The sequence below is a fragment of the Callorhinus ursinus genome, unplaced genomic scaffold, assembly GCF_003265705.2.
Source record: "Callorhinus ursinus isolate GAN/ISIS: 27379988/994484 unplaced genomic scaffold, GSC_fseal_2.0 scaffold45, whole genome shotgun sequence".
NCBI classification, from domain to species: Eukaryota; Metazoa; Chordata; class Mammalia; order Carnivora; family Otariidae; genus Callorhinus; species Callorhinus ursinus.
In genome coordinates this window covers 3,327,572-3,340,101 of record NW_027397107.1, presented here as the reverse complement: position 1 = coordinate 3,340,101, position 12,530 = coordinate 3,327,572, and the positions used below count along the sequence as shown (strand labels likewise).

At 42.4% G+C, this 12,530-nt stretch overlaps 1 protein-coding gene across 5 annotated transcripts in view; it reads left to right on the top strand.

The window, feature by feature from the left end:
• The window catches only part of ADAMTSL3 (ADAMTS like 3), a 359,890-nt gene that overhangs the window by 106,240 nt on the left and 241,120 nt on the right, over positions 1 to 12,530 (top strand). For all 5 annotated transcript variants that reach the window (XM_025893321.2, XM_073882182.1, XM_073882183.1 and 2 more), the window contains exon 4: positions 8,449 to 8,576. In XM_025893321.2, coding sequence (XP_025749106.2) covers positions 8,449 to 8,576 — 128 coding nt within the window. The remainder of the gene's footprint in view (positions 1 to 8,448; positions 8,577 to 12,530) is intronic.

Genomic DNA, 12,530 nt, shown 5'->3' with positions numbered 1-12,530 from the left:
CCTTAAATGGTCCCCATCTGAAGCTTCCCTCTGTGTCCCACTGGGCCCTAGGTCTCCTCCCTAACACAGTGGACTGGATTGATGTATACAGAAGGTCGGCCTCACTCTCAGAAGTCTGGAAATGTTTTGTTGGTGTTCCTTCATCTGGACTTGGAGAAAACCTTAGTTTCCATGATTTGGGACATCTTCATAACAATTGTGGGAGATTTTTCTTTTACTAGAACAAGAGGTCCAGCCAACCCCCAAATTAGGAGTTTGCATAGAGGGTATGGATGAGTAGGTAGAAAGCACATCATCAGGTCAGTCCATGCCTGGCTAACTCAGGAAGGGCACTAGATGAGGTGAGGAATCCCCGAACTGGGGGCAGCCTCCCAGGTGTTGGGACCAGCAGGAAGAATCCAGGAGGAAGAGTCTTCTTCAGAAGCTCTCCCGGACTATACCTACCCCGGGCTCAAGGAAGCTGGGCCTGCCTGGCTCTCCACTTGCTGGTCTCCTGCAGATCGCTGCCACAGGAGGAGGGTCTTTGTGCCGCTCTGGAGTTTGCCATGGGAAGCAGGGCTTGGCAGATGTGTTTGTGTTTGGGGAACAGTCTGAGCCATGATGTGCTTGGATGTGGAATGTAGTTAGTGTGAGCCCGAGCTGGAGAAAGGGAGCTGGAGAATGAGGCAGAACAGGTCACAGAGAGCCAAGAGGTATAGAACCTGTGTCCTGAGGGATCTGTAAAGGGTTTTAAGAAGGCGGTAAAATAACCAGGACCACATTGTTGGAGAGGGTCAACCAAATCCTGGAGGCCATTGACCATCAGGGTCATGAGTTGTGGATAGCCAGGCATCCTCCTTATCATGGTTTCAGTTACTGGAGGTCAACCACAGTCCTGAGGGAGATGATCCTCCTTCTGACCCAATGTCAGGAGGTCCCTAGCAAGCTAATGCTCCGTCACATGACCATGTCCTTCACTTACTTTATCTCCTCACATAGACTTTGTGCCATCACACATCCTCACAAGAGGACGGGGAGGTGAGAACAACATGATATTTTGAGGGAAACCGCATTCACATAATTTCTGTTCCATATATTGTTATAATCATTCTATTTTATTATGAGTTATTGTTCATCTCTCCCTTTTTTTTAAGATTTTATTTATTTTAGAGAGAGAGAGCACGTGAGTGGGGGAAGGGACAGAGAAAGAGGGAGAGAGAGAGAATCTCAGGCAGACTCCGTGCTGAGCGTGGAGCCTGCCATGGGGCTCGATCTCACGACCCTGAGATCATGACCTGAGCCAAAATCAAAAGTTGGACGCTTAACCAACTGAGCTACCCAGGCGCCCCATTGTTCATCTCTTACTGTGCCTAGTGTATAAATTAAACTTTATCATAGGTATGTATGTATAGGAAAAAACATCATATATATATATGGGGTTCAGTACTATTTGTGGTTTGAGGCTTCCACTGGGGGTCTTGGAACGTATCCCCCATGGATAAGGGGGACTACTGTATACACTTTTCAGTAGAGGAGCAATGAACTGAAATGGGAGAGGTAAGATCCAGCGGTCTGGAGCATCTCTCAATAGTGCCTTGCGCACATCTGTAGATATGTCTGCATTTAATATATTCTGGTTGAATTGGATTGTTGAGTTTGTGTGACAGCTTGAGTGACATTTTTATGTCATTTACCAAATGCATATATTTTTAAATTTTTTGTTGTTAAAGGCTGTAAGGTCATATTAACCTGAAATAATGTATTTACTGTCAACAAAGTCTGGGTCGTTTGTGATCTCCTTAAATAACCTTTGTGGTAACACTGGAATGAACATTTATTTATTTGATGTCTGGGAAGTAATATCCCAGTGGAACTTATTTTATTTTGGGTTGTTTTTAATATGGAGCTGTTAATATAGCATTTCCAATAAGTGACCTTATATGTGAAATCTGTGTTTAATTACTAACATTTTTGCAAGACTGGTAGAACTGTACTAGTCATTATAAGTCACAGATTTAAGAACTTGCGAGGAAAATATTTTATGATTTGATTTATGCATGAGGATCCAAGAAAGGCAAGGAGTCCTCGAGTCTTTATGAGATTGTGAACACACTTATTCCTACAATATTCTTGGCTTTTTCCAGTCCTATTGTATAATGAGTAAACAATATCTCTTTTGAATTTTTCATCCAAAAATATTCCCCAACTAGAACTTAACTTAGGAAAATATGATTTCCTAAGAGATCTTTAAGGCTGGTAGTTTTAACCAAACAGCAAAAAGTGCATTTTGCTTCTCTAAATGTGTTTCCATAGGTTTTCTTTTAGTGTTTTTTTTTCCTCCTTAAAAAAAAAAAAGAACTTTTATTGGGTGTTTTATTGCATAAACTGTACATGTTCATTGTATAAAAGTGGGAACTGTACATGAGCAAAGGGAAGAGACTAGAAAAGCATCTGATTCCATCACGGTTACAAAAGAGAGATGAACCAAGAGTGAGACCCCACCTGCGATCGCATCTCAGGAGAGGGGTTGATTGGGATGCGTGAGGGCCCACCTGCACCTCCAGCAGAACTGATGTGTCCTTGGAAAGGGTGCATCCCTAACGAAGCTCTCCTAACCAGGTGGCAGGTGCTTCTGTGTCAGCGTCTTCTTGCTCTGGGGCCCTGTGTCTGTCGCTGTCAAGGCCCGACGGCTGATTGTTTGTCACCACGTCCCTTCAGCGCCTGTCACCTGCTGCTGGCTGTCTTGCAGCCCGTCCAGGGCAGTCCTCCCTGGGGCACCAATTCGTGAACTTCAGAAGCCCTTGGTCTTTGTTCCTGTGTAGGGAAATTCACAAATGTGTCTGGGTCGTGAGCATCAGTCAAAGAATGGGTATCCCTCGTGTAATAACCTAGATACAGCCAAATGCACCTGAAAAACAGAAGCGTAGCTCTGCTTGCAATGTAAAGAGAGGAAAAAGGAGAAGTCCGCTTTGAGATGCCGGGAGAATGTTGTGGTCAGGTGAATCAGCAGCAGGTGCGTTCCATCCAAGATGCAAATTGCCCCCTGCCAGTGACGATAGGTTGGCTGCTGGCTTTGCTGGATTCCTGGTCACAAGTGCAGGAGGGCATCAGCGAAGAACACGCAGGCTTGTCAGGGTCAGACAGAAAGAGGCTCCCCCCACACCTGACGTGACGGTTCCTCACCTGTCAAATGGGGCTGGTAGGACGCAGCTCGAGGGTTTGTTGAGGTTAGAATGACTGTAGGAAAAGGACAGGCAAGCAGTGCTCGGTCTGTGCATCAGTAGCAGATGCTTTGTGCACGAGCGGCTCCTTCAGATTTTCCTCCCCACCGAGGCGAGGTCACGGCGTGACATGATGTTGGTTGACTGAGACTTGGGGGAGAAGACCTATAAATAGGGTTCAGATAACGACGTATAAAGTACTAATAACATGGAATTTAAATAATTAAGACAGCTTATGGAGATGCTCATGAAGAGGGAACTGGGTTCAGTTGTACCCAGCTGACAAGCCTAGAATTTGGCTCTTCAGAGTCACCTTTGGGCCAGACATCGAGCTGATACCCATCAGCCAGCTTTTATTGTCCCTGGATTTCAGGGCTGGGGCTGGCCAAAGTGGGGCTGCCAAATACCTCTTGTCCCGGGAGGCTCCCTGCCACCCCACAGCTCAAGAACATAGACCCCACCTGCTTGATCTGGGCCCCTGAATGGCTGGTTCCTTCCCTCCCCTCAGCTTCTTCTGCCCCCTAGCATTTGATGATGGTGATAGGCATTATTCCATATTTTGATTGTAACACTAAACTGTGTCCACAGATTCCAGGTCTGATTAGTTGGCTGCTTATTTGGCATGATGGTCTGCTTACTACTTAAAAATAAAAGCAGATATATGCATTAATGGAATTCTGTAAGATTCGGGAATTATGTCCAGCACGTTTATCAGGGAACAGGGAAGCTGCAAAGCCAAGCGAAGTGGCTCATAGACGGGTGACAGGATCGGGATTCAAACGGATCTCAACAGGCCAGCACTCTGGGCCAAAACCAACAAGAGGAAATTCAGTAGTGATTCATGTTAAGTCTTGCATAAGTAAAAACGGGAGAGAGCTGGCTCTACTGTCACTGCTTTGGGAAAGATGTTATGTTGAACGTACTGAGACATTCACTCATTACATTTATTGAGAGGATGTGTGATTTGTTAGATATGTGTTATTTTATTTAAATCCTGCTGTGGTGAAGGTTATCATCTCCATTTTATAGATGAGTTTGAGAAAGGTTAAGAAATGTATCCAGGGTCACATAGCTTTCAACCATTATGTGATATGGCCTCCATGATGGGATCCAAGAAATGGTGTGCCTGAGAAGGAAGGAAGGAGGGAAGGGAGGGAGAGAGGGAGGGAGGAAGGGAGGAAGAGAGGGAGGAAGGAAGGGAGGGAGAGAGGGAGGAAGGAAGGGAGGGAGGGAGGGAGGAAAAAAGGGAAGAAGGGAGGTGGGAGGAAGGGAGGGAGGAAGGAAGGGAGGGAGAAGGGAGGGAGGGAGGGAGGAAGGGAGGGAGGAAGGAAGGGAAGAAGGGAGGTGGGAGGAAGGAAGGGAGGAAAGAAGGGAGGGAGGAAGGAAGGGAGGGAGGAAAGGAGGGAGGAAGGAAGGGAGGGAGGAAAAAAGAGGGAGGAGGGAGGGGAGGAGGGAAAGGAAAGAAGGAGGGGAGGAGGGAGGAAGGGAAGGAAGGGAGGAAGGGAAGGAAGGAGGGAGAGAAGGAAAGAAAAAAGGTAGGGAGGAAGGAAGGAAGGAAAAAAGAGAGGGAGGAGGGAGGGGGAGGGAGGGAGGAGCGAGGAAGGGAAGGAAGGAAGGAAGATGGGAGAGAAGGAAGGAAGGGAGGAAAGGAAGGAGGGAAGGAAAGAGGAAACTCAGATGTTATCAGAAGAACCCTGGAGTGTGGGGCAATGCGTGGTATGTGTTATTCTCAGATACAGTGTTGTATTCTTGACACTACATTTTAAGATTAAACACGTGCAAACTTAAGTGTGTTCAGAGTAAATATTCATGGACGAGCTGGGACTGTTGAAGGGAAAGCTAGGGCAGGGTTCTTAGCAGAAGCTGGTGGAGACTGGCGGTCCCCTGCTCTGGGAAGAGGTGTGGTCCAGAAACGTGCTGCTGTGTCACCATCAGGAAGAACATACAAATATACATGTGTCGTATGGCCCTGGGCGTGCTTTCTTCTGCCACCACGGGGCTTTTCTCTGACCGTCTGTCCTCGCTCCATGCTACTGGCATCAGCGGGGAGAGGCAAGAACCCGTGCATGTTGGGGATATTACTGCTGGTCTTTGGGTAAAGAAGCGTCCGTGAGAAGGGGGCAGGGAAAACCAGCTGGCAGAAGGCGGCAGCAGGGTTTCAAAATAAAATCCCATCTTCATCTTCACGGTCAAGGGCAGGAGAAAAACTCGAGGGGCCCCTCTTGAGATACAATTTTCTCTCTTTTCTTAGGGGGGGAAATATCTCACCAACCCAACCAGAGAAACCAAATGCCTGCATTTATAACATGCCTATTTTAGTTATTTTAGAATCAAGATTCTTTTTTTTTTGTAAGTAAAGGTGGAGAAGTTATGGAAAGAAACCCGACTCTAACTATAAACCGAACAGATGGGATAGTGGGAATAAAAACAAATTAAAGCAATATTGTAAAGAACTCTCAACTTTCATTTAAAAATATATATGATGATGTTTTTCAACTTCTCACATTCAACCTATCGGTAGATCGGGTGACAAAATGAAAAATCAATTTCAGCTGTGTATATTTTAAACATTTACTTAAATGATTTGGACTTACCAACCCAGAAGTCCAGATGAATGTATTAAAGTGCAATTTGTGTGTTTTTTTATGAATTAAAACTTTATTTTATATTATGTTATAGACAGGACGCAGTTCCATTTGGTGACATTTCGTGTAGAAAATTGAACTGAACAGTGATCTAATTAGAACAGTAAATAGTATGGGTTTAATTAGCCCTTATTCCTGATGACAGATTTGATCAGTTGCCAGATATTTATCCCTTCCTTTAGCTTGACTGTTCCTACAGTATTGCCTCAAGCAGGACCGTGCACTGTGCTATAAATAGGTAGTTTGGCAAGAAGCCATGAAACCCACTGACCGGTGAGTCTTGGGTGGAAATGATTGAAAAATCCCTCCTTGGTTCATTATTCCATTTCACTTTTGAAAGTACTTTTTACAGATCCCCCTCTTAATTTAAAAAAAAAATCTTTTTGGTTGGATGAGGTAACATGGCCTAAGGGCTTAAGGAAGCCCGTGTAATATCTAGTTCAGCCGTTCTCTGTGGTTTTATTAGTATTAGGGTTTCCTTCATAAACGTTCCTGTTCTCTGACTTGCAGCTTCCCTGTTAAATTCTCTCTGACTTGAACTTTTCTCTGTGTGGATGTGGTCTTTGTTTGCTTGCTTACAAATATTTAATTCAAGAATTAAAGTGTTTTCTTTAAAATTTTTTTCTTTTTGCAAAGTGCAGAGAAACAAAAACAAAAGAAGATAAAATCACTCAGAGTCCTTGAACCTGGAAGTTGCCACGGTGAACATTTTAAATTAACTCCCTCCTTTCTAAATGCACATACATGGTTACCTGTATGAAAAGTGATGCAGATTTCCCCTGTGCTCTAAGAATTGTCTTTTACCCCCTCCTTCAAAAAAATTATTTTTGAAAAAGATATTTAAAAAAATGCAAGTTCGGATAAAACTAACATCTGTTATAGGGCCCCTTGGCTTCATCAGATGTAACATTTTGTCATATTGGCTTCAGAATTTTTATGAGGGTGGAGGAGCTCTACAACATTCAGCTTGCATCCCTTCTGTCATGGACAACATTTGCTCCTAGCCTACATCCTCTGTTCTCAGAGGCAGGTTGCTCCTTCCAGCCCATAATGCTTGTCCTTGTGGTATGCATTTTGTGTGTAAACTCAGATCCCTGCACCTTTATCCAAAGGGTGAAGAGATAGCAAATGTTGTGTGTGTTTTTATTTTAATGTAAATAAAATGGAAATTTAATGGAAATCTCCTAGTCTTTTCCTTTATAGCTTCTACCTTGTTGACCTATCTAGGACAGTCTTGCCTATGTCAAGTCTATAGACTGTTAATCTATAATTTTTCTACTATTTTATGGTCTCAGTGCTTTAAATAAAAATTTCTAATATATGTGGAAATCATTTTGGTGTATTTTGTGAAAAAGTCATCTATTTTTTAAAAAAATCTATTTATTTCGGTGGGGGGAGAGGCAGAGAGACACTCTCAAGCAGACTCTACACTGAGCATGGACCCTGACGTGAGGCTCGATCTCATGACTCTGAGATCATGACCTGAGCCAAAACCAGGAGTCAGACACCTAACCAACTGAGCCACCCAGGTGCCCTGGTTTTTGTTTTGTTTTTAAAAACATTCGTCACACTGACTTGTGGTTCCATCCTACCTCCTTATACTTGGGTCTATTTCTGGACTCTTTTTTTTTTTTAAATTTAGTATATTTTCACTGTTTATCGCTATGCCAGCTCTCTACCCTTAATTGAGGCAATTTCCCTCCAATTTCCCTTCTTTTACAGTTTTTTTCTTGGCTCTTGTAGACTTCCACTCCACCAGATGAACTTTGGAATCATTTTGTTGGGTTCAAAAAAAATTCCCTTGGGGATTTTGATTGGAGTTGTTATAAATTTATAAGTTAATTTGGAGAGAATTAACATTTTATAGTTTTGAGTCTACCCATTTAGGACTATGTACGTTTCTCCTACTCTAGGCCCTTTAGTGAAGTTTTGTAATTTTATGTAAGTAGTACACATCATTTCTTCTCATATCTACATCTATATCTGTCTGTATATTTTTAACATATACCTGTCCTCCTCTTTTCCCTAAAGTATCCCAACATAAGTCAATAGTGGCCATTCCAGAAGACTAATTAAATCATATTAATTAGGTGGTTTAATTGGTGTACCCTTCTCTATTTTCTTGGATCCCCAACGCTTTAATTACTTTGTTTCCTTGGGATGGAGCCCTTTTCAGGAGATTCCACAAATCTCATGCAAAATAATTTCCTTGGAGCTAGCGCCCATCTGTCTGACAGAAGGGCAAGCCAGGATTTCAGTGGTGAGAAGTTTTAGGTGCGTGCTGGGACCCTGCTGCATAGGTTATAAAACATAACTTAGCCTAGTTAAATTTTGGAATGATAAAATTTCAGATTTAAAACTGAGCTTATAAGCTGCCCGGACAAAACCTTCATAAAGTGGAAGGGTACTTATGTGACACTAGTTTCCATATAAAACTGTGTGTGTGTGCATGCGCGTTTAATGTAGCCAATCCAAAGCAAAACATCTGTAGGCAACCTTCTCCTCTGTGAACAGTTTAGAATAAGACTCTGGAAAAACTGGAGAAGCTTGGGGATAGTTCTAGCAAATTTGTCTATAATTTATTGTGTTTTTTCTCATTCTAGACCTCAAGAAACACTCGTTCCGATGAAGACAAAGACAGCAACTGGGATGCTTGGGGCAGCTGGAGCGACTGCTCGAGGACTTGCGGGGGAGGGGCATCATACTCTCTTCGGAGGTGCTTGACTGGGAGGTAAGTAGTGGTTTTACCTGCTCTTCTCCATGGATGTCAGTGACTTTGAAGGGTGGGTCTGGGGAGACAGCTTGGCTTCTTGGCTTTGGAAAGGTACTAGGATGGTGATATGACATCTGCTATATATAAATATTAGTCATCCTCAAGTTACCATATTTAAATAGTAATGGCCCCATTTTCATGAGTGTGGTCATAGTCCATCCACATGAGACTCCCAGCTCAAAGGAGCCTGGGGCACTAGACACTTTAAGCTTTGCAGGAGGGAAGACTGGCATGTTAAGTCACTTGCCCCAAATTGTCAAGACTAGGGATAATGGCTCAAGTCTTCTGGGTTCTACCCTTGAATTATTTCAATTTGAGTTCATTTCTTGTTCACTTTCTCTGAGCAACCCATCGATTAAGAAGGTAATGCAAGTTCTGTTTTCACATCTTAGGTACGCTTATATTAAATAATGTGTTAAAATGTAAGATCTGCTTCTTAAAAAACCCATAAGTTTGTAAGAAGCTCACACCTGTCATTGCTTTTGGGACAATTTGAGGTAATCCTTCATAGGGCAGTTTAAATCCCAGCCAAGAATTTACCTTTGCTGTCAGGTAAGACAGAGCCCCAGGTTGATGAAACCTGATGTCCTGGTTCTGGACCAAAGGAAGGCTCCAGGATCATGGCAGCTGTCTTCAGATTTGGGATATTGTAAAGCAAAAGGGTAAGTTGATTATTCCTGAAGAGTGTCAAGGTATAGATCAGAAATTCAGGGAGAACATATTTTGTCTAGCTCATGTTGGGATTCATTGGTGTCACTGTTTTATGGGATATTAAAGAGTGACCACATACATCCTCCAGTTTCATTGAGACAGTGCACGGTGGGACAGATGGGAGATTGTGATGTGGCCTTGAGAAGGAGGACTCTTAGTTCACTGCAGGACAGCAGGGGGAGGCTGTTGGAGGCGCTGTTGGTGACATTACCCCAGGCTGAGTTTCAACTCAGGGCACTGGGCTCTAAGTGAATGGTTGCACAACTGAATCCAGGGATTAGTCTTGCATAGACAAAATTGGTATACCTGCTTCCCCTATATTGTTACCTTGGGGAGGAAATGAAGACCCTCTTACTCTAAGTGTGTCATGCTGTGTGGAAGGATGACAGGATATTATGCTGTACTGGCATGTATTGATCCCAGTGAAGCCTACAGTAGGAGGGCCGTGTGCCTGTGGGCAAGGTTCAGGGAGGGACTTCTCATGTGTGGAATAAGATATTTCCCACTGCTCTTCAGTCACTTGGGGGAGAAGTTTCCAGCATAGAGTCTGGTGTCCGGAAGGTAGGACTTTAGCACCACTCTGTGGCCTCCAAATCTGAGGAGTCTGAATAATTTGCAGTCGGTGGTGGGGTTCAGTTGGAAAAGGAGTGGGGTTTATTTGTGTTTGTCTTTTTTTTAATAGTATGTACTTATATTTGTTAAAAAGAATTGGATGAATATATTGAAGACCATGAATGACCACTTTTGTCATTTTGTCATGCAACCAAAGTGCTTACATATTTATTGGTTATTTTGTTAATTAAAAAATAACTTTGATTTTGTCTGGAATATGATTTTGCTAAGTGATCTATTTTAGTGTGTGTATGAATGTGCATCTTCTCTTTCCTGACTGGGGGTCAGCTGATCATTAAACACTTCGGATAAGGAAGGAAGTTGCTAAGGTGCTTCTGTCTGTTCTGCACCTAATCAGGAAGGGCAATATGGGCATGAGGAGAGCAGCAGTAGGAGGAGGTCTGTCTTGATGTTAGTGAGCATGTCTCGGTGCTCTGTGGTTTGGCAGATGTTTAAAGCTGTCTCCTTCTGTTGTGAACACTTTGATGGATTTCTCTGAAGCACTATTTCCTCTTTTCTCCCAGTCCCTTGGCATGTCTTGCCAGCAGTGACCTTGAAATGTGCTGTTCACAATCCTGTCTTGGTAATACCGTTCTTTCCTTAACTCTCGGACAACTAGGCATACTCCAGGTGTCCCCCTGTTGATGTCTACTCACCCCTCAGTGGTCATCTTGGCAGGTTCCTAAGACAGCTCTATGCTGCCTGTTTTACATGTGGCCCGCCTCTGGCTCACCAGAAACCCTCCTGTGAACTTTGCTAAACAAACTCTTGAAGTGCTGGGATTCATTGCAGCAATACCTACTCTTCATACACAGGCACTGTGACCAAACTCTCTGCCCTTAAATTTCTCAGGTATGAACTAGCCACCAACCAACTGCAGGAGACACGGATTGAACTCTTTAAGTCATGTCCCTAAAATTTCATCCCCTTGATTTGGAGTTAGCAGATTGAAGCCCTCATCCCTTTTCTTTCTTGGTGGGGCAGAGTGAAAAGTAGGCTCATAGCACACATTTCTCAAAGAAATCTTCAGAAAGCCTTCCTCTTTATAATTCTCTACTGAGGTGTCTTCAGCACCAGACCCTTTTAAAAATAAAGCCATCTATCTATCTATCTATCTATCTATCTATCTATCTATCTATCTATCTATCTATCTATCTCTATCATCTGTCATCTTCTAGTATAGTTAACATACAGGTTAGATTAGTTTCAGATGTATAGTGTAGTGACTCAGCAATTCTGTACACTACTCCGTGCTCATCATTTTAAGTGTATTCTTAATCTCCTTCACCCGTTTCTCCCATGCCCCCACCCACCTCCTTTCTGGTGACCATCAGTTTGTTCTCTATACTTAAGAGTCTGTTTTTTTGGTTTGTTTCTTGTTTTCTTTGTTTGTTTTGTCTCCTAAATGGTATTTGTTTTTCTCTAACTTATTTCACTTAGCATTATACTCTCTAGATCCATCCAGGTTGTTGCAAATGGCAAGATTTCATTCTTTTTTATGGCCGGCTAATACTCTCTTGTGAACACATCTTCTTTATCTATTCATCTGTTGTGGGCACTTGGGCTGCTTCCATAATTTGGCTGTTGTAAATAATGCTGCTATACACATAGGGGTGCATGTATCTTTTTAAATTAGTGTTTTCATTTTCTTTGGGTAAATACCCACTATGGAATTACTGGATCTTTTGGTAGTTCTATTTTCAATTAAAAAAAAAATCATACTGTTTTCCATGGTGGCTCTACCAGTTTGCATTCCTGCCAACAGTGCATGAGGGTTCCTTTTTTCCCACATCCTTGCCAACATTTGTTGTTTTTTGTGTTTTTAATTTTAGCCATTCTGACAGGTATGATGTGATATCTCACTGTGGTTTTGATTTGTCTTTCCCTGATGATGATGAGTGATACTGGGCATCTTTAATGTGTCTGTTGGCCATCTGTAGGTCTTCTTTGGAGAAATGTCTCTTCATGTCTTCTGCCCATTTTTAATTGGATTATTTGGGGAGTTTTTTGGTGTTGAGTTGTATAAGTTCTTTATATATTTTGGATGCTAACCCTTTATCTGATATGTCATTTGCAAATATCTTCTCACCAGACCCTTTTGATGCCTTAATATATGCAAGGAGTTTAACAGTTGTGAATTAAACTAACACAGAGTCTGCTCTCATAGTTCTTATAGGGGAGAGTTATGGAACAAAAAATTCAGAGAGTGGGAGAAGCATATATAAAGGTGCTAGAGCAGGAAATGAAAAGAGGCTTTTATGCCAGGAGAACCCCAGACAAGTGAGACAGCAGAATGGGCCAATATTGAAGAAGAAAGTGGATTTGTGGGCCAGGGTAAAGAATCTGATTCTTAGACTTTTGAATTTCACACACTAGTAAAATTAGAAAAAAAAAAAAAGGCCTATTTGGAATTAATATAGATTGTCAATTATTTAGTCAAATAAGGACAAAAATAAAAATGAACAAACAAAATTCAACTGTGGTCTACCATCACAGACTTTTCAAAAAAGAATTAGAATCGGAATCTTGTCATTTCAACATCTAAAGGTAGGATGTACTCTTAGATTTAAAAACCTGTCTTTATTTTTT